Source organism: Bos taurus, chromosome 8, assembly GCF_002263795.3.
Source record: "Bos taurus isolate L1 Dominette 01449 registration number 42190680 breed Hereford chromosome 8, ARS-UCD2.0, whole genome shotgun sequence".
In the NCBI taxonomy this organism is placed as follows: Eukaryota; Metazoa; Chordata; class Mammalia; order Artiodactyla; family Bovidae; genus Bos; species Bos taurus.
This window is the reverse complement of record NC_037335.1, coordinates 46,803,438-46,826,395: the sequence shown is the minus strand read 5'-3', so window position 1 is coordinate 46,826,395 and position 22,958 is coordinate 46,803,438. Positions and strand designations below refer to the sequence as shown.

The window sequence follows — 22,958 nt, the reverse complement described above, 5'->3', positions numbered from 1 at the left end:
AAAAAAGGATGAAGGTAGAATTGCTAGGCTTTTTGCCCAGTATAATATAATGTTCCTTTTGCCTAAGGAATATAGCTTAAGACACAACTCAAGTATTAGTAAAAAGAAATGTAATCGTATTTGACAGCACAGAGTATAACATAACCTAATATTCTAAGATTGGACAGTGGAGGAAAGGAAAGGGAGAGAAGGTGCATGTACACGCACTAATTTTATCATGATCACAATAGAGAACTAATGCATGCTGTCTAGAGAAACATAACGGCGAGCTCCACGGTAGATCAACTGAGTCAGAATTACCATTTAAACAAGATCCCTAGATGTATCATATGCATGTTAAAATCTGAGAATTGATACCATACCAAATTATCATAAACTTAGTGGCTTGAAATAGCAAAATTTACTCATAATTCTGGAGGCCAGAAGTCTAAAATTAAGATGTTAGCAGGGTTATATTCCTTCTAGAGGCTTCAGAGGAGAATCATGCCCTTGCCTTTTTCAGCTTCCAGAGGCTGCCTTCATTCCTTTACTTGTGGTTCTTGCCTGGCATCAATCTTACATCAATCCAACTTGTTGCTTTCGTCTTCACATATCCTGCTACTACTTTGATCCCCTTGTGTTCCTCTTATAAGAACTCTTGTGATTATATTGCGTTAGGCCCACCAGATAATCCAGGACAATCTCCCCATCTCAAAATCTTAACTTAATCACAGCTACAAAATTCATCTGCCATATAAAGTAACAGCTTCACTGGTTCCCAGGATCAGGACATTGACATCTTTAAGAGGTGAGGGCACCGTCAGCCTACCACAAACTCCATTTGTTCAAGTCTCCTTCATCCATCCCCTCTCTCAGCAAATTCTACTTCCTCCTTAAGGTGGCTCTGACTCAACTGACAACAAGTGCCCTGGACCTACTTGTATAGATTTCACAGCACTTACCGCCGTGTCCTTTGATACAGTGATTTGCATATTGGTCATATCTGTCCTTTTTTCTCATTCTACCTTCATTCTTATTAGATTGCAGTTTCCTTGAGGGAAGAGTTTGGGTACATACTTCCATTCCCACTCGCTACTGAAGGTACACAGCTGATTTCATCAAGGACTTCTTAATCGACAAATCCAGTGCTCACTTTTGGGTTCATTTATTCATTCAACAAATAGTCATTCAACATCTATTATGTGCCAAGCCCTGTTCTGAACTCTGAGAATACAACAGTGAATAAAGGAGGCGCAGTCCCTGACCTCCTATAGACATCCTAGTAAAGGAAATAAGTACCAGACTAATAGATACATAAGCTGGTTCCCAGTAATGAGAAGAATTGTGGAAAAGGAAGGCCAGTCTTTTTCACTTACCCTCTTTGCCACCTCTGCCCTATTGACCACTCCCTCTTTCTTGAGAACCTCTCTTCCATAGTTTAGGACACTGTTACCACTAGTTCTCTTCCTATCCTTCTAGGGGGGGTTGTTTTATTTTGTGCTTCTTTCTAAAAAGTTGCTGTACTTTCATACTTTTTAAGCATTACTGTTATTCATTTACCCATCCTCTGCACTCTTCTTGTCACCTTCATGCTGCTGCTGCTGCTGCTGCTGCTAAGTCGCTTCAGTTGTGTCCGACTCTGTGCGACCCCGTAGACAGCAGCCCACCAGGCTCCCCTGTCCCTGGGATTCTCCAGGCAAGAACACTGGAGTGGGTTGCCATTTCCTTCTCCAATGCATGAAAGTGAAAAGTGAAAGTGAAGTCGCTCAGTCGTGTCCAACTCTTGGCGACTCCATGGCCTGTAGCCTACCAGGCTCCTCTGTCCATGGGATTTTCCAGGCAAGAGTACTGGAGTGGGGTGCCATTGCCTTCTCCGCACCTTCGTGCTAATATTCCCCAATTCTCTTTCTCCAGGCCTGACCCTTGCCCTGCCCCAGACCTCAATATCTAGTGGCCTCTGATCATTTCCACCTGGATATACCACAGGCATTTTAAGCTCAACATATACAAGAATGGATTTTTCTGCCCCCAAATGCTTGTGTTAATCTTGCATTGCCAATCTCAGTTGGGCTTCCAAGCTAGAGACAAGGTGATCACCTTTTATTTCTCTTTCTCTCTTGCCTCCCACTTTAAATTTCACCAAAGCCTATCAGTTTTGCTTTCTAAATTTCCCTCCATCAAAGATGCCTCTTCAGATTCTCATTATACCTTTCCTAGAATATTGCAAAACTTTCCTAACAGCCTCTCTTCGCTCTATCCCAATGCTCTTCCAATCCATTCTTCACACTTCTCCCAAAGTGATTTTCCTAAGACATAAATCGTACTGCGTTGTTTCTGATACAGAGTCCTCCAGTGGTTTCTGTATGACTTAAGGATAAAACAAAACTCCATATCATTTATAAGTCCTCCTATTCTAGCTCCATCTTTCTCTGCTTCTAACTTATACTATACCCCAAACGTTGAATCTTCAGTGTCTTCCCATCAATTTTCCAAATTCACTGAGCTATTTAACTCCCCAGTCTTTGCATACGCTATTCCCTTGGCTAGAATACCTTTCCTCATCTCATTTGTTCTAGTGAACTAATCCCCTAAAACCACATGTGGCCATTAATCATGCATTTAAATCCTCCCTGATCACCTGAAAAAAGAGGAAATAATAAAACCATATTTTAATTCTTATACTTGCTTGTATTCATTTCTATAGCAGGGCCTTTGCACTTGATGTTTCCTCTTCCTAGAATGTCTCCCCCAGCCCCTGCCCGTTCTTCATATGATGGCTTTTTCTAATCATTTAGGTCTTTGTTCAAGTATTATTACTCTCAGGCAAGTCTCCTGTTCACTCATTTTAACAGAGCAGCTCCACCACCCTGATCATTATCAGTACTGTCCTTAGACCTGTGTTTTAAAGGGCCTTCTCCATGGTCACCTGGGATCCAGCACCAACCAGGGCTGCAGTATGATAGGCAGGAGGGGGAGAGAGGGTGGGCACTGAGCCCATACCAGACCTGCATAGACCCCAGACCAATTTCAATACTTCAGGGCATTTTTGAAACTTCTATTTCTTATGCAGGGTCAATCAGATGCCCCAAAGAACTCTCAGAGTTGTGCTATGAAGTATCCAATGGCTCCATGTCCAGCCCTGGTTTCAGGAGGGCAGCCTAGCCAGCAGATCACTCCAGCTGACTGGTACACTACTTTTGTCCTGGGGTCATGTGAAATGGGTCACCTGAATGGTACTGCCACATTTATTTGGAATAACTCAAACTTTTTATGTATACATAGGTCCCATATAACCTGGGAATCACACTGTTCCTTCATAGCACTTATACATTCTGAAAGTATACTGTTTAACAGTTTGTTTATTTATCTATTTTCTGAGTGTTACACCTCCAGTAGTAAAAGTAAGTAGAAAAGAGTGACCTTAGCTATCTTGTTCACTGTCAGACATTCAGTGCTAAACAGTCTCTGGCACCAAAGTTATTCGGTAAATATCTGTTGAGCAGGTAAGTGTATGATGGCATTAAATAGGGTATTTAACTATAGACTTCTCTTCATCTCTAGAATATAAGCTCTTGGGATGAAGAATTTTGTCTTATTCACCTTGGTCTTCATACTGGCATAGTGGTTGCCATATGTGAAGGCATGAAGTCAGTATCTTTGAATGCATAAATAAATGAATAAGCAAACGAATGAGTGAATGAATGATAATGTGTTATTTAGACTCGAGGTTCTTAACCTTGTCTTCACAGTTCTAATGTGTAGATAAGGATAAGAACCTCTAGTTCTTAAAAGCTCTTTTAAAACTTTTAAAAACTGCAATGCCCAGGGCCAGTTAAATCAGAGTCTCTGAGGAGGCATCACAGGCATGATTCCTTAAAACTCTCCAGAAAATTTCAGTGTACAACGGTTGAGATTAGAGTGACCAGCCATCCAGGTTTGTGCAGGACTAAGGCATCTCCCAGGATGTAGAAATTTCTGTGACAATACCAGGTAAACTAGGATGGTTGGTTACCCTAGTTGAGAACCACTGATCCAAACTGTTATGTAGGACTGTTCCTGAGTGATATATTTTCAATTTTTGAAGTCAAGACTCATCAGTTTCATGCTTTCATTGGACACTTATCCAATTACATTCAGGCAGCTTATGTTGACCTCAATGACTGCTTCCTGCTATGTGTTCTTCTTCAGATTTGTGTGACTACTATTGACTTGGGTGACATACAAATGGCAAAGGAAATGATTAAACCATTACAGCGGGTCAGCAAGGACCAACAGAGCAGCTAAGCTTCCTTACCTGGAGGTAGCATGAAGTGCTGCTTTTCCAAATGCAATTCCAATGAGCCTTCACTTTTTATTCTCCTTCAAAATATTGACAGTACGTTCTGACATATTCCTATTTATTGCTTATTTATGTCAGTTACCCTGGTATGAGCTTACAGTTCCTGCCGTTGTCTGAGGAGACAAGAAATACTTTTCTTAATGGAAAAAATCCCTATGTAAATTGAATTAATATTAATCAGTCCAATTAGTATAATTCCTAATTAATTTAGTACAAGTATGTGATTTCTACTGAACCCATCAATGTCTGGACAGCAGAATCAGAAATACCCTTTGACTTGTGAAGGGAACACAGCACCAAAGCTCTCTAGGGCCTTGTTATTCAAAGGGTGGCCCTAGATCAGCAGCATCACCTGGGAGCTAATTAGAAATCAGAAACTCGTGTCCCACCCCCAGACCTACTAAATCAGAATCTTTAGAGGTGGGGCCCAAGAATCTGTGTTTTAAAAAGCTCTCCAGTTTATTGTATGCATGATCAAATTTGAGAAGGGCTCATCTAGAGAACACTTGCCTAGTTCTTCACATCATTATCTCAAAGCCCAGAGGGAAGAGGTCAGGGTAAGCAGGGAAAAGAAGCATGTAGCATAGTTTTCCCAAAATTCTGCTGCACATTGAAAATACCTGGAGAACTTAAAAATTATCAGCACCTAGTTTGCCACGCAAGGCACTATGATATCATTGGTTTGGGGTGTGACCTAGGCAGCAGGATGGTTTAAAAGATTCACATGTGATCCTAATGTACAGCAGAGACTGGGAATCACTGATACAGCAGCCATATCCCCAGCTTCTTGCTTTGGGCTTCTGCTGCCAAAGAACCCAGAGGAATGGGCAACATCAGCATTTTCTGTCCCTCCTTCCTTCACAAACATCAGAATCAGCAGTGACTCTGAATCTCACCCCTGGCATTGTGAATGTTTATTCTGTTTCCTCTCTGTTGGTAGCTGTTTGATCTTTAACTTCTCTGGACCTCAGTATCATCTGTCAAATGGAGACAGTAAGACCCAATTCCAAGGATTATTTGGGACCTTACATATGATAACATGTGAATGTGCCAAATTTGCAATCCAAAATATCTGAGCCAGGTGAGAGTGTTATCTCTTTATGCTGCTCGCCTGATGGTACAGGAGGACATCCAGCAGCATGAAGTCGGGAGCATGTTTAGGGATGTCTCATGCCCAACACACCAAAGATATCAATGAATTGAAATAACCCTGTTTGCATGTGAGTTCATTTATATGATCTCATTTCAGTCTCACATCTCAGCTGGGTAAACAGGATAACTCTTATTGTCCCTATTTACAAACGATAAAACAATGGTTTAGAGAGGTCCAGTGCCACACAGCAGCAAACAGCAGACTCAGATCCTCTGACTATAACCCAGTGTTCTCTCCACCGAACCATCCTCAGTCTCACATCCAGCTGCTTGGCAGTTTGCATTTTTGGACAGGGTGCATTGACCTAGACCAGCTCTGTCGCAGTAGACCATTGCTGTGATGCTGGAACTGTTCTGTATCTGCACACTCCAATTCAAAGGCCACCAGCACACGTGGCTACTGAGCATTTTAAGTGTGGCTAGGATGGGTGAGGAGTTAAGGTTTTAATTTTACTTAATTTTAATTAATTTAGATTAGTCACGTATAGGGGCTTCCCTGGTGGTTCAGGGGTTAAGAATCTGCCTTACAATGCAAGGGACACTAGTTCAACCCCTGATCTGGGAAGATCCCTATGCCTAAGTGCACCTAAGCCTGTGAGCCGCAACTACTGAGGCTGGGTGCCGAGAGCCCCATGCCCCACAACAAAAGAAACACCAGAGTGAGAAGCCCATGCACTGCAACAAAGATCTAACACAACCAAACATAAAATAAACTCGCTAAGTCACTTCAGTCATGTCTGACTCTTTGTGACCCCATGGACTGTAGCCTGCCAGGCTTCTCTGTCCATAAGATTCTCCAGGCCAGAAAATTGGAGTGGGTTGCCATTTCCTTCTCCAGGGGATCTTCCTGACCCAGGGATCAAATCCATGTCTCTTATGTCTCCTGCACTGGCAGGCAGGTTCTTAGCACCACCTGGAAGCTCTATAAAAAAATAAGTAAATCTAAAAATAAAAAGTTGCCTGTACTTAGTGCAGCTCTAGTGACAGAGCATGGAGAAAAATGGGAAACTGAGAAGTTATTCAGTGGTTTATACTCACAAATCAAAGTAAACCTCAGCCACTTTTTTGCCTTTCTCTTAAAAGATCTTAAATCTTTTTCAGTAGAGTGTTAAAGCTGGCTCACTAGTTGGTGAGGACACCATCACGATGCAATATACAATTCAAATCCTTGAAACCTGTGATTGGCCAGCAGAAACAACATATATTGTAGAGCAACGCTTCTCAAACATCAACGTGCACAGCAATCACCTGCGATCTTGTTGAGTACAGATTCTTATTTAGTAGGTTGGGTGGGGCCTGAGGTTCTGCATCTCTAACAAGCGCCCAGGTGATGCTGCTGCTGCTGCCCCAGGGGCCACACCTTGACTAGAAAAACTGTAGAGCAGCGATCAGGTTAATAGTGTCTTCCTTACCCCTGGGGGCATTTTTGATTGTCATGACTTGGTGGCAGAGGTGATATTGGCATCTGTTGGGTTAAGTCCAGAGATGGAACTAAATATTCTACAACGCATAAGACAGTATAATTATCCTGCTCAAATTGGCAATACTGCCAAGTTTGAGAACCCGCGCTATACAGCCAGGTCTACTTTTCAGGAAGAGGAGGTGGATTGGAGAGTGTTGGAGCAGGTCTTCTTGGTGTAACAACTGACTGTGTTCTCTCTCTCTTCTGCTTTTGTGTATGCAGGAGCCAACGCCTCAGCCCCAGACCAACTGAGCCTAGCTTTAGCCTGGAACAGAGTCGACATCGCCCGCAGCCAGATCTTTATTTATGGGCAACAGTGGCCGGTAGAGTATATGTCATCACCCCTGAAAAGCACGCTTGCTTGGGCAAGGGTATTTGTTTAAGGTATCTCTGAGAGCGACTCCAGAAACCACTGCTTTCTCTTTAAGGTAGAAATATTCCTTTGTAGCGGTCCTCGGCTCCCTTTCTCATATTTAGGAAAACACTGCCACCTGGTGGTACAACACCACATGTTCCAAACATTTCCATCTCTCTCTCAAGGCCTTTGGTAGCAATGTTTAGCTGCAACTAATGCTATTTCTTTTATATGCCTGAAAATACATGCATGAAACAAAATTGTATTAATTAAAATTAAGAAAGGAGTGGAATTAGCAGTTTGTTTCTGGTTGTCCTGGAGGTTGCTGCTGCCGCGTGATGGCACTCCAGGCTGGTGTGGGACCGGGTCACACGACAGGATGCAGAATTTGCAGGCTTCCACGTGCAGGTGCCATCTGGTCCTGGAGGCTGAGCACAGGTCCTCCCTGTACCCAAGAACAACAGAGAGGCAACCAAAGCTTTATATAACCGTTCTTGGTTTGTTTCCCTCAATTGGGTCTACCAAAAATAAAAACTTGGAAAATTGGCCATTGGCTGGTGTATGCCTATATCCCCAGGAGACAGCCAGCAGTCTGGAATTTGATTTCTGTGCCTGGAATCACTGAAGGAAAACACCCCATGTACAGGTCTTTTTCAACCCTCTCTGTCCCAGAGAGCTTCTGCCTGGGATTGAAACCCTCTGGCTTCTTTTAGTGCCAGTGGATTACTAGTGTAGAAAGATTTGTCACAGAGTCTCTGAGAAATTTTGTGAAAGAAATTAAATAAAACCCTAGTAAACAGACCAAATGACCTAAATAGTTACTGGGTCTCCCTGTAGAAATGGGCAAGATGGAGGCAAGGTAATGATGCTCAACTAAAAAAAGAAAAAGAGAAAAAGCAGTCTACTTTCTGGCCTGTTTATTAGATCCCTCTTCTTAAGTCAGTCAGGAATCTAATTTAGAGCCTAAGTCATGAAGTCGCTCAGTTATGTCCAACTCTTTGTGACCCAAGGAATTTAGAGCCTAAGGAAGATGAAAATGAAGATAGCAAAATACTCACTTTGGCACTTTAGTGTTTTTGTAGAAGTTTGGTTAGAGAGTTGGAAGAGGAAAAGCCTTGTAAACCCTGAACCTTCTCAGAATCTAGAACAAAGAAGAGGTTTAGAGGGGAGAAAATAGCTTTTAGAACTAGACAGCCCTGTGTTTTGTTTGCAAAGACAAGCCCCAAAATACAGAAGAGTGTGGGTGTCCCAAAAGTGAAATTGAGATACTCTTGCTAGCATGTCCTTGGAGGTGCTAAAGGTTTACCAGACGTCAAAGACATCCATTTCTAAAGTTTTCAGGAAAATGCCAGAAAATTTTATCTTTAGACCTTAGGGCAGACTAACTCAGTGACTTGATTTGCAGGTGGGGTCTCTGGAGCAAGCCATGTTGGATGCCTTAGTTCTGGACAGAGTGGATTTTGTGAAATTACTTATAGAGAATGGAGTAAGCATGCATCGTTTTCTCACCATCTCCAGACTAGAGGAATTGTACAATACGGTAGGACCAAGCTAAGGCACTTTTTATTTTCTCTAATTTTTTTGTTTTACCTTCTCCTGCCCCCAACATGAATGTGAGTCCCTGCCTTCCCCTCCAAATGCATGGATCATTTTTCACAAATGCTCCCTTAGACAGCAAACACCAAGTCACCAGAAATGCACTTGTTTTAACTGCTCAGTTGTCAGGATCTAAGAGGCAGAAAGTTACATGATCACCAAAAGGTAATGTTCTCAGGTCCTTATGCAAAACTACAAGGCTCTGGAAATTAGAACATACTTTGTTCTGTAAACCCACAGTGTGTGAGACAATGAGCAGAGCAGGACTGATTTAACTCCAACCATCAAAAGAGGCCAGTTAACTATCCTGCACCATCTTGTTATCCTCAGCACTATGAAGTTCATTCACTGCAGTATAACAGGATAAAATGTAAAAACTTCTTGTTTGGAGTTACCCAGGAAGATTTTTTTGCTTTGTTTTTATAACAATTTGTTAATTCATTCACTGTGGATATCAAGAAGTAATCAAAAGAAAAACTGCTATTTATGAAGTTTTTGAGAGTATTCAGTGAGTTAAGTACATCAGCTCTGAGCTGATGCTCAGAAAAATCCAATGAAGTTTAAAGAATATTGTTTCTCTCCATTTTATAGATGAAGAAACTGAGGCCAAGAAGAGAATTGGCTTATTCAAGATTCAAAGTTTCTAAGTAAACAAAGGAGCCAGTATTGAACCAAAACGTCTTTCTCAGAGACCCTCATTTGTCACAGTGTTCCTTTGTCCCACCACCCTCAGCACTAATGAGATGGAGCTTATTGACCTCTCCCCAGCCAGAAGCAGGGATTAGCAGCTGCCAGCCTGGCTCTATAAGATTCCCACTGCGGGAAGCAGAAAACAACTTAGCAGAGTGGCCCCACACTTCTGTTTTCTCTACAGTATTTTTTCAGTTCAGCACACTAAGGCTTTCAGTAATAATGGGCCAAAATGGCAGAGTGGAAGACCTAGCCTTTGTTCCTCCACAAAGATCAGCAATTAGACAGCTATTCACAACAAAGACAGCTCTAGGAGAGCTCAGGAGTCCAATTAAGAAAACTTCAGCAAAACAGTGGAACCAAAAAAAAAAAAATCTGAAAATAACCACACAAAAAAGAGAAGAACAGCTTCTTTGTGCCTGTATCACCCTGTCCCCTGAGGCTGGCGCTGCTTGGTGCCAAGAGGAAGCTCCTCAGCTAGAAGGAGTCCCCCGTCTGGAAAAGAGACTGGTGAGCCTTTCAGAGCACTGCACAAAGGATTCACCCTACCCAGAGACCTGCAAATCTGAGACATTCTGTGATGGCCGGGAACACAGTGTCAGCCAGGCTGACAGCTGAGTGACCAGTGACCTACTCTGTAGAGGACCCTGGCAGCTTTCACTACTAAAGAAACCAATGGCCAGCAAAGCCTCCAGAGAACCCTGCAGATTTCACTGGTTTTTGCTCTACAAATATTTGCATTCATAGACACCAGTCACCTGAGCCCCTCACCACACCCTGCCCTCTCAACCCTGTTGGATCCTGGGGTCCACCCCAGTGGCCAGCCCAGGCCTCTGTGGCTACATAATTTTAAGAACCCAGCCTAGACCCCCACAACTGTCCCCCACTACTGTGCACACTGTGAAAGCTAGCACCTCCAGCCAGGTACCCACACATGGCTGGGCTGACAGCCAGCACCAGGGCCATGGAAGTACAAGACCCTAAAACTATAAGACCCTGCAGCCACACAAGTGCACGCCAGCAGCCAAGGCTGCATGTGGGCCCGGATTCAGACCTATCTCCTGACACTCACCTGCATCACTAGGCTCATCTGCAGCTGGCCCCTCCAGCTGCGCACCTGCACGTCCCAACCCTGCCCCCTTCACTGGCCTCTACTCCCACGCACACAGCCATGGGGAGACCCTGCAGCTCCAGGGGTGCATGCCAACAGTCAGAGCCTCTAAGGCTGCTTGTGGGCCCAGCTCCCTCCCTATCTTCTGTTACTGGCCTGCATACTAGTATTGCTTTCAAAGAGCTTCTTAGCTGTGCCCCTGTATCCCACTGGCCAGACTTCTGTCCCTGGCCTACACTGGTCTACATGCACTCACAGTTACACCCTGCAGCCACAGTAATGCATGCTGACAGCCAGGGCCCTGCATCTGCCAACACACCTGCAGTTGGCCCCAGCCCTTGCTGTTAGCCCAGGCTTCTGACACTGCATGTATGTTTGCAACTGGCTCCCACCATTATACAGGCACCTGCAGCTGGTCCCTGCAGCCAAATGTGCACACATACCACTGACTCCAGCCTCCACTGCTGCCTGTTTTGGCCCCTAGCTACTAGACCTGTTGAAAAGCCCAGCAGCCCTTGCAGCCTTGCAGAAACACAAGAATAAACAGTCTGAAGTTAGGAAAAGGGAGGAGATAACACAGGGCAGAAATAAATGAAAGAGACTAGAAAAGCAATTTAAGAGATCAATGAAACAAAGAGTTTATACTCTGAAAAGATAAGCAAAATTGATAATACTTTCGCTAGAATTACCAAGAAAAAAAGAAGACTCAAATAAAATTATAAATGAAAGAGAACACATTACAATTGATACCACACAGACACAAAGGATCACAAGAGACTACTATGGACAATTATAGGCCAACAAATAGGACAACGTAGAAGAAAGGGATAAATTCCTAGAAACATACAACCTACTAAGTCCAAGTCACCAAAAAAACGGAAAACTTGAACAGATCAGTAATAAATAACGAGATTGAATCAGGAATCAAAACCCTCCCAACAAAAAAAGCAGAGGACCAGATGGCTTCACAGGTGACTTCTACCAAACATTTAAAGAATTAACTCCAATTATTTTCCAATTCTTCAAAAAATGAAGAGGAGGGAATGCTCCCAAACTTAGTTTATGTGGCCAGCATTACCATAATGGCAAAGCCAGATAAGGACACTGCAAGAAAAGAAAACTACAGGTCAATATCTCTGATGAATATAGATGCAAAACTTCTCAACAAAATACTAGCAAACCAGATTGAAGCACATTAAAAAGATCATCTACCATGAACAAGTGGGATTCGTCCCTAGGTGCAAGGATGGTTCAACAAATACAGATTAATAAACGTGATACATTACATTAACAGAAAGAAATATAAAAACCATATGATCATCTCCATAGATACAGAAAATATATTCGACAGAATTCAACACCTTTTCATGGTAAAAACTCTTAACAAATTGAGTATGAAAGTAATACACCTCAACATTTTAAAGGCCATATACGACAAACCCATATATGCCTTTGAAATTGAGGCTTTTGATCTGTGGTGCTGAGGAAGACCATTGAGAGTCCCTTGGACTACAGGCAGATCAAACCAGTCAATTGTAAAGGAAATCACTCCTGATTTGGACTGGTTGGACGTCCAATCAGTCCTGACTGGAAGGACTGATGCTGAAGCTGAAACTCCGATACTTTGGCCACCTGATGCAAAGAACTGACTCACTAGAAAAGATCCTGATTCTGGGAAAGATTGAAGGCAGGAGGAGAAGGGGACAACAGAGGATAAGGTGGTTGGATGGCATCACCAACTCAGTGGACATGAGTTTGAGCAAGCACCAGGAGTTGATCGATAGGGAAGTCTGGCATGCTACAGTCCATGGGGTTTCAAAGAGTCAGACATGACTGAGCGACAGAACTGAGCTGAACTCATACTCATTAGTGAAAGACCAAATGTTTTCCCTCTAAGATGAGGAACAAGACAATGGTGCCCACTCTTACCACTGCTATTCAACTTGGTACTGGAAGCCCTGACCAGAGAAATTAGGCCAAGAAAATAAAAAGAAATAAAAATTTTCATATAAATTGAAAAGAAGTAAAATTTCTCTGCTGATGACAGCATCTTGTATACAGAAAATCCTAAAGACTCCACACACAAAAAAAAATGTTAGAACTAATAAATTCAGTAAAGTTCAGTGTACCAAATCCACATACAAAAATCAATTGTACTTACATACACTAACAGTGAACTATCTGAAAAAGAAAAAATAATTCTGTTTAGCATCAAAAACAATAAAATACTTAGGAATAAATTTAAAGAAGTGAAAGATCTATACATCAAAAACTGTAAGACACTGATAAAAGAAAGTGAAGAAGGCACAAATAAGTGGAAAGCTATTTCATGTTCATGAATTGGAAGTCTTAATATTGCTAAAATGTTCATACTACTAAAAACCATCTATAGATTCAATGTAATTGTGATGGCATTTTTCATAGAAAGAAAAAAAAAATCCTAAAATTTGCATGGAACCACAAAAGACCCTGAACAGCCAAAGCAGTCATGAGAAAGAAGAACAAAGGTGGAGACATCACATTTCTTGATTTCAAACTATATCACAAACATACAGTAATCAGAACAGTAATGTTGGTATAAAAACAGACATATAGACCAATGAAACACAAACAAGAGCCCAGCAATAATCCCACGCATATACAGTTAACTAATATTAGACAAGGGAACCAAATGTAGAAAACAATATGGAGGTTCCTCAAAAAACTGGAGCTGAGGCATGGGGGAAATGAGGAAATACGGCCAAAGGGCACAAATGTTCAGTTACAAGATGAATGCATTTCAGGGATCTGATGTATAGCATGGTGACTGCACTTCACAGTACAGTGTTTTATATTTGAAACTTACTATGAGATTCAGGTCTTTAATGTTCTCACCATAACAACAACAAAATGATTACTGAGTTGAATATGTTAACTAACCTTATTGCCATAGACATTTCACAATATATCCAAGCATCAAATTATCACATTGTACACCTTAAATTTACACAATATTCAGTTCAGTTCAGTTCAGTCATTCAGTCGTGTCCGACTCTTTGCGACCCCATGAATTGTAGCACGCCAGGCCTCCCTGTCCATCACCAACTCCTGGAGTTCACTCAAACTCACGTCCTTTGAGTCAGTGATGCCTTCCAGCCATCTCATCCTCTTGCCCCCAATCCCTCCCAGCATCAGGGTCTTTTCCAATGAGTCAACTCTTCGCATGAGGTGGCCAAAGTACTGGAGTTTCAGCTTTAGCATTATTCCTTCCAAAGAACACCCAGGACTGATCTCCTTTAGAATAGACTGGTGGATCTCCTTGCAGTCCAAGGGACTCTCAAGAGTCTTCTCCAGCACCACAGTTCAAAAGCATCAATTCTTCGGCACTCAGCTTTCTTCACAGTCCAACTCTCACATCCATACATGACCACTGGAAAAACCATAGCCTTGACTAGACGGACCTTTGTTGGCAAAGTAATGTCTCTGCTACACAATGTTACATGTCAGGAAAATTGTGGAGGAAAGAATAATGGGGTTTTCAATAAAATAAAATACAGAATTGAATGGCCCTCATATGAACAGAGAATCAAGGGAGTAGGGTGATTTATTTCAACTACCGGAAAGAAGTAAGTAGGAAAGTTATAGATCAAGAAAGGCCAAGAGATTTCATCACTCCAGTCAATGATAATCAACTATCCCTAGAGTACTCTGTTATTTGGCAAAACTAATACAATTATGTAAAATTTAAAAAAAAAAAAATATATATATATATAGCTGTACAGCCCAAAACAGAAATAAATAGAATTTCAAAGTAAAAAAAAAAAAAAGAAAAGAAAAGGATTATGGGACAATGGATAGCCTCAGGGAAAGAATAGCTAACATTTATTGAGTGCTATAGTTATAGAAACACTTATAAACACTTCATCATTTAGTCCTAACAAAAACCCTACCAGATAAGTGGTATTATTATACTCACTTTAGAGATAATAAGACTGAGACACAGTTAAGCAGTTTGTCCATGGTCACAGCCGGTAAGTGGCAGGGCCAGATTTGGAGACAAGCATTCTGACTCCAAAGTTTGAAGGTTTAATCTCTACAGAATACTGCATTCCTCAGTGGAAAAAGAGTTCTGATGAGTATGTCTGCCTGAAGGGGCTAGTAGTCGAGGCAGTACACAGGGATTGTCTTGAATACTTGAATGTGTTCCAACAGTGCTTAAGGATTTACCATCACTGTTCAAGATCTTCCAACACAGTCACCAGATTTAGCAAATAAAAATATAGAATTCCCAGTTAGATGTGAATTTAAGAAAAACAACAAATAATTTTTAGTATGTCTCAATTATTGCATGAGACATACTCAAAATTATTTGTTGTTATTGGTCAAAATGTACAAATTTCCAAATTTATTTATAAAGTAAGTCATGATAATGTAATGTACAACACAGTGACTATAGTTAGTAATATTATATTGCATATTTGAAAGTTGCTAAGGGAGTAGATCTTTATGGTCCTTAGTACAAGAAAAAAATTGGGAATTATGTATGGTGACAGATACTAAAGAAACACTGTAATGATCATTTTGCCACATATGCAAATAACAAATCATTTACATTGTATGCCTGAAACTAATATGTTATATGTCAGTTATACCTCTATTTAAAAAGGAAAAGATGAGAAAACATAAAAACAAAAGTTGTAAATCAAAAATTAAGAGATGTAGTTACATTTAAAACTTTTAATTTGATACATAAAAAATACATGAATACAAAAGAGAACTACCAAATAGACCATCAATATGACAAAGAAAAAAACAGTTCAACATTAAGAATTAATAAAATGAATGAAAGTTAAAACAAATAAAAAGAAATTATTCATTGTCTATCTGGAATTCAGATTTAACTGGGCATCCTCTATTTCATCTGGAATTCCTATCCTGAAAGACAAGAGAATAGCAAACCACTTACTTCACTCTTACCTTAAGCAAACAAACATTTTTTTTTCGCACAATGGCAGAGTTGAATGTTGGGATGAAGACTGTATGGCCCACAAAGTCTAAGATATTAACCATCTGGCTGTTTACAGAAAAAGTCTGCCAAGCCCTGCCTTAGCCAGTTTCTCATTCATTATGTGTAATAAACAAGTTGCAATTGGCAGTGTGCCAAAGTATAATTCTAAAGCACTAAATTGGCCCTTGTGTCTCCCCCTGCTCCACAACTAACCTCTTGAATAATGTTTGACCCAGCTGTCATCAGAGTTGATGGCCTGTTTTGCAAAGTTTGAACCTAGAACCTCAAATGCTTTTTCTTGAGGAGCCACAATCCAAAAACCTGCCCCAGTGTTGGTTTAGAAAAGACAGGTACAACTGAGCAACTAGAACAAGGTTCATCTGATGAACTGCCCCTCCACCAGAAACCCTCCCTCCAGATCCTTCTTTCCTTGCCAATGAGAGCCCCTGCCTAGCAAAACCATTTGATTCTTCTTTATTGTTTTCAGAGACATGGGCCCTCAAACACATTGTACCACTTGGTCAGGGATGTCAAAAAGGTAAGAACCCTCTGGACTGCAGGTCGGAGGCTCTGTCTTGACTGCTTCCTGTGATTAGAAAGTGCCTGTTTTGCATGAGCTGCCGGAGTATTCCTGTCCCTCTCAGAACCCCCTCATTTCTGGACACGGTGTGCGCGTTTGTCTTTTAACTCTGAGACATCTCTGCTTCTGATGCAGCTGCAGTTTTATTGCCAGTCTCTGTGATTTTAGATGCTTTCACTGGACATAATGCTTTGGGATAGTGGAACTCTAGGCTTTCCCCCCATGCTGTGTGGATTTATGCCATTACCTGTATTTTCCCATCTGCTCCTCACGTTTGCGGAGCTCATTTCCATGCCATCCAACCGACCATGAAAGGCGTATTTATTTACTAGCTCCTGATACAGTGTATCACTGCCACTTCTTAGCATGACACAGAGTATAAGCATAGCTCAAAAAGTCTCAGAAAAACAGAGACTACAACACAAATATACATTCCATTCTGTTAACACTTTATTTTCTCTAATATATTTTTTCACATTCATCATCCAGTTTGATGGGGGTGGGGGAAAGTCAATTGGTTTGGGTCTAGTAGGTTTATTCCCAATTTAGAAATGAGGTTGAAACACAAGGAGGTGAGAACTATTTTGAGTGGTTAGTAAGGAGCTAGAATTAGAACTCAGATCCTTTAATAATCATTATTATTATTATTAATTGGAGAAGGAAATGGCAACCCACTCCAGTACTCTTGCCTGGAAAATCCCATGGATGGAGAAGCCTGATAGGCTACAGTCCACGGTGTCGCAAAGAGTTGGGCGAAGTAAAATGGTACCTAAGGTTTAGTGATGACTAAGTGTGTGACATTAATCTGAGCTTTCTATGTGTCTTATCTTATTTCATCTTCACAAAAATTATATGAAAGTAATTATTTTACTATTATTATTTTTATTATATAGTGTTATCCCCATTTATAGATGAAAAAATGAGGCATAGAGAGGTTACATTTAATCCTAACCAGGTGGTGGTTCTTTTGCCCTGTACAAACTCTTTCCAAGGTAGCTTCAATTCTGAACCCTTGGCCGGGTTCCCAGAAAATGACGTTTTCATTCCAAAAGTTAAAAATAGGCGGTGGGACTTCCCCTACCCCATATACATGCACAGACGCACACACACACGTATACCCACCTACCAGTTGGTCACAATTCTTTGTTAAGTCCATAGGACATACTCAGAAAAATCTATGAAGTGAGGTTAAAAAATAAGAGTACCACTCCTTCATCTCATAGGAAGTCATAAACTAGAACTACCCTTTAGGTGTCCTGTAGTCACTTACTAATTTTTCCTTTGAAAGGCCAAGCAAAGGCCCTGGGGCTACTTATAATATACTACTAACCAGTTGGACTTTGCTGGTAATGAGTAAAGGCTACAAAAAGCCTTCTTCTGATGGCCCTTAGAAACTTTCCTCTCACCTCCACACAATCCTACTGAAAAATTTCTCATCTGTGCGAGTGAGTGAAGCCTGTAGTTCCTTCAAAGCAAGGGAAATAGAGGCTGTGCCATCTGTACATTTTACCAACATCACACCTTTCCATGGCTTGCCCCCATTTCAAGCCATAAGCTTGTCTTCCTATTTAGTTTAATTTATCTTGGCTTAAAATTGCCTGGAAACTAAATAGAGGGAAGTATCTCAGAAGATAAGGTGTATACACCCAGCATATATTCTTTGTCAAGGCACTTGTTGTTCATGTTCAATAAAATGTTTTAGTTTTTCTCAAATTATAAAAAGTAAAATATCCCCCTTATCTTAATCTAGTCTGTGTCCCTGAAGGAATTATGAGGCTCTCTGAAGAGACAGCTGTGCATTTGTCCTTCTGTCCCAGTCACTGGCCAGTCCAGGCCTTCAGAGTTGCTCATGTGCCTCCATCACCCAGTTTCTCAGTGTCTTGCTTGATTTTCAGAGATTTTTACAGTTAGGTTCTACTGAATCTAAATGATCAAAGCCTGTCCTAATAGGTTCTCTTCCTCTTTCTTTTTTCTGAAACCCTATTAACTGCCTCTTATATTTGCTTACAGTTAGTAGAAGACATGTAGAGTGTTTTTAAAGTATGGTTTTATTTAACTTCTTAGCTAAAGGTGTACCTCAAAAATAATATAAACTCACTAGAAAGGACAGGATGGTAAGAATTTGGAAGGAAGGACTATCAGTTAAGAGCAGTTTTATTTCTTTTTCAAATGTGATCCCAATACCAGAGCAAGAATATTGTTATATAAGGATTCGTTTATTTACTAATTTAGTAATGGGGAAAAAATGATAACAGATCACTCAGGATAGTACTGAACTTACTTAGGAACAATTTTTCTTGAGAAAAAGAGACTGCCAGTGTGGCTGGGAGAAATGAAAGCCTTTGTCTAGTTTCTTCTCTTGGGAAGAAATAGGGACAGGAAATGCAGACTCCATTTATTTCTATGATAAAGGTGAGTGTCTGACTACTGGAGAGCAAGAATCACAATGGTAGTCAAAGGAGCTGGCAGTGTCTACATTCTATGGGTCAAAGGAGCTAAAAATGAGGTTTTTCTGTTTGTGTTTTTTTTAAGAAGTGAATGAGAAAGAAATTAATATTGGTGCACATCTTCTTCAGAAGGTTTCAGATGACTTCCAGAAATTTATGCCAATAAGATATGCAAAATCTACAAAGACGAGGTTTAAAATGCTAAGAAAATCTTGATCAGTTCAAACAATTTTCAAAATTAAGGAACATAATAATTAGCATATGTGTGTGCTTTACAATTATAGGACTTTATGTACATATTAGTTGATTTAATCTATTATGACAAAAAATTGATCAGTGATAAGTACAAAATGAATGCTGTTCAAAAGTTAGAAACACAGCTCAGATCTTACACATAATGTTTGGTAATCTGTCTATTAAATGTAAATAACACTTATGAACCCAGAGAATACATTTAGGAATTATCATACCATCACTAAGTTAACCAGGATATCTCCAAGTCCAAGTATCCTTTGAAATCAACAGAATTGAACGTGGCGGATTTGAAGCTAGTTTCAAAATCTCTAATTACTTCTCTCAAGAAAGCAATCTAAGAGTAGTGAAATAGAGTTAGTATTCCACATCAACCAGAAATTTAAAATGATACCAGCCAACCCAGTTCCCTGAGCCATTTTCGTGCATAATCCATTGGATGTATCAATGCTTTCATATTAAACCAGAGTGGCCTGAGTCTGTCTGCTTTTCCATGAAATCTAACTTGCATTTTAGTAGCTGTCTGCTCAATTTGTGCCTCTGTATGTTTTAAAGGTAGTTTTTCTTTCTTAAATTAAATGTACTAATACTTCAGATTACCTGAATTATCCCTCCCCATAAAGAAGGGTGATATTTGAACATTATATAGGAAGAGAGGTGAAATTGTGATAATAAAATTCATCTATATGGGAATCAAGACCCAGCGCTTTGCAGGATTTTAAAGCAAAAGCATTTCAGACACACTGTGGTAAAGAAAGGACGTTTTCATAACTCCATCTGCTAAATTTATGCAAATTTACCAAAGCATTCTTAATTTTTAAAAGAACGGTTGCCCAGTCTACTGCCGTGCCACACGTTGAGGGAGTGTCCTCTTTTCCCATGAATTTTCACCAGGATGGTCTTTTCCCCATTCTCCCTTAGTAAAGCTGACAAGCAGCTATCATTTTATACCTTGCATATATCAGAAGGACACAGTCTTCTTTGAAGGCTTGTTATGAGTTTCAAAGAAAAAATTTTCCTAAACAGCTGAAATCTGATAGTGATATCATGAATTGACATCTGAAAAGCAGAGTGCATTTATAAAAGCATATCTAATAAATGAATTCAAATTATTATTTTAATTAAAAGACATCCTTAGGCATGGCACGGATTAAAATTTAGCTTCAGAGTCGTGGCTCATGGCATGAAAAAAGACATTTTCAAGTTGTCAAATTTACCTATCCATGGATCAAAACCTCTCTATTTTACTCTCTGGATCGAATTATTTGAATCCTGTGGCTTGCTATGTGTTGTTAAGGCACATAGCAATGAAATGGGAAATAAGTGTTCAGGTTTTACCAGTTACCAAGTAATTACCATAAAGGGGGAGCAGGGAATAACAGAAACAGCAGGTAGAATGAATATTACTCCAGGATATTGACTTCCTGTTTGAAAAGGAACCGAGCAAAGGAAGACTCCTCCAGAGGTTTTTGGACATTACCTGTGGAATACGAGGTGGCATTTTTTCTTTTTTTCAAAAAGGAAGTGGATGTTATGAGTACAACTGTATCCCTACGTAACCATTTACCCTCCCTTTTCTCTAAGCCTCTATCTCTACTAACCAAATTCCAGGGATTATTGGAAACTGCCTCAACTCTGCAAGCTCTGGACAGGTCTTTGCCCAGTGACCTGGCAGCAGAGATATAAGAGCAGCCTGCCAGGTAGTGATCAAACAACTGAACCTTTAGAAATAGAACCTTGAAGGAACTGTGTCCACATTGCCTGTTTTCAGAGCACAAACTGAACCAAGTACAGAGAGACCCCTCATTGCCTTGGGTTAGGTGACCATCGCCTTCTTGCGGTCAAACAGAATTCAGGCTAGTTCCTTTCAGGCCATCGCTCAAAGCTCAGTAAACCAGAATAGTCACAGAATCTTTTCTCCTGCTTCAGACCAGACTATACAAAAATCACTCTGAAATAATCAAGCTTTATATAAGAAGTCTTTAGGAAAAGTATATTCCATCACCTATTTTGGTAGTAAGTAAACCTATCAGCCCTTTATGAATTTGCATAAAATTCTGCAAAACATCACCAACGTTTATAGAATATTTGCAATGTTGCCCCTTAAAATTTTTTATTTATTTTGAATTTTACTATTATCTCTTTCCTGACAACCCATTCTTACATCTCAAAAGCGTAAATATCATCATTCAATATTGGTCTTCAGGCAATATTGATTCTTGTTCTTAGAATTCAAACTGATGTTCACACATGGTTTCTCAAAAGAAAATATATAGGTAATAGGCTCACTATTACCCACATTTTAAATTTAGAAAATTGTTACAAGGTTTAAAAATAGGCACAAATTCATAGACTCACTATGATTGTTGTTCAGTCGCATTACAGTAAACCTTTGTTGTGGTGGGGCGGGGGTGGCGGGAGGTCCTGAAACCTGGCACTTGGGCATTACAGACCATAAAGGACATGGAGTTCAGCCCCTTTTACTGGGAAGAAAACTGAGGCCTTGAGGGAAAGTGGATGATTTGTGAAGGATGGACAGAATTCAGAACAGTTGACACGCAGCCAGTGCTCTTTCCCCTGCCAGCCTCACAGTGCCAAGGAAAATAGCACAGATGGGGTGAGCCTCCTCTGCAAGTCACCCTTGTAGCAGCCAAATGCACAGGAGATGAGGCTGACCCACACATGCCCAAAGCAGCTCTGGGGCACTGCTAATAATAGCCTCGCATGACTGTCCAGTAAGAGCCAGACAATATGGAAACTGCAATCTTGTTAACCTGCCCAAAATAATGGATAAAAAGGGTTGCACAGGTAACATTCTTAAATTCAGTTTAGCACTTATAGAAAGGACAATACATGAAAAGTTACTATCTTAAGTCTTTCCCTAAGTTCTGTTTTAAAGGAACCGGATGATTTGGTCTTTCTTGATAGCCTGAGGATAGCTAGAGCTTTCCCACCCAGGAATGACTGGGTGGGAATGTTACTGAGAATATAATACTGAAGAACCCCAAATTGAGACTTGATCCCAAATACATTGATTAATTTCAATGTTTTACTTATTCACGTTTTTACCCCTCCTCCCCAAAAATATCTTGAATGCCTACCATACACCAGGCATTGAGAATGTGAAGATAAATAAGACAATTAAAAGTAGGAAGTTACAAGTTTGATGGTAAGATATAGTTGGCCACCTCTGATTCTAATTCCCTTTCAGATGATTGTTCTTGCCCATAGGAAAGCTCAGTAAGGATAATTGAGACCCACCTTCATAAGCTAATTCCCTAGTGACAATGATTATCTTCGTACACTTTGAATTTCCCAATGCTGCTATGTAACCCCATCTGAACTTTATGTAGTAGACTCAGAATCACCTGGACAGCTCATAAAGTGCATAGCCTCTCATACTTGAAGCGAGACAGGGTCCAGACCTTTGCAGAGTCACCACATTTCCCCGGTGGTTCAGATGCCACAAGGCTAGAAAACTACCACGACTGTTATGAGTCGTTTCCATGAAGTAGCAGGAATTTCACATAGCATCCTGAATGCATCCTCCATTAAAGACAAATCCCAAAGTGGATGCAGTCCTCCGGCCCCTCCAAAATAAATCTAAGAATACAGTGTGCCAGGCTTCCTGCACATGTGGCACCTCTTCCATTCATGGTACAGAGCACCAGGGAACTAAACCTTTCAGATAGTGAGATTTGATCAGCTGTACCCTTTGGAACTCACTGTGAGCTCAGAATTTCCCACAAACAGCTAATTCTTCCATCACCTAACAAAGCAAAGGTTTTCCTCAGGCTACACAGAGGTCCCTTTTGAAGTAGAAACCAATAATGAGAAGATAATAATAATAACTCTTCTGTTTTTGCACCTATATGTATAACATTAAACTTACTCTGTCGCTCTAGATCTTTAAGAAGCACTATTCTCTGAAAGAAAATATGAAAAACCTCTTTAATTTTGGAGAAATAAAATATTCTATTGATAAAACTTCTCTTATTTCACCCTTCT

The 22,958-nt window shown here is 40.5% G+C and overlaps 1 protein-coding gene across 9 annotated transcripts in view; it reads left to right on the top strand.

The window, feature by feature from the left end:
- The window catches only part of TRPM3 (transient receptor potential cation channel subfamily M member 3), a 607,343-nt gene that overhangs the window by 492,115 nt on the left and 92,270 nt on the right, over window positions 1-22,958 (top strand). For all 9 annotated transcript variants that reach the window (XM_059889200.1, XM_059889199.1, XM_059889198.1 and 6 more), the window contains 3 exons: window positions 7,155-7,255; window positions 8,693-8,827; window positions 16,159-16,209. In XM_059889200.1, the coding sequence (XP_059745183.1) occupies window positions 7,155-7,255; window positions 8,693-8,827; window positions 16,159-16,209 (287 nt within the window). The remainder of the gene's footprint in view (window positions 1-7,154; window positions 7,256-8,692; window positions 8,828-16,158; window positions 16,210-22,958) is intronic.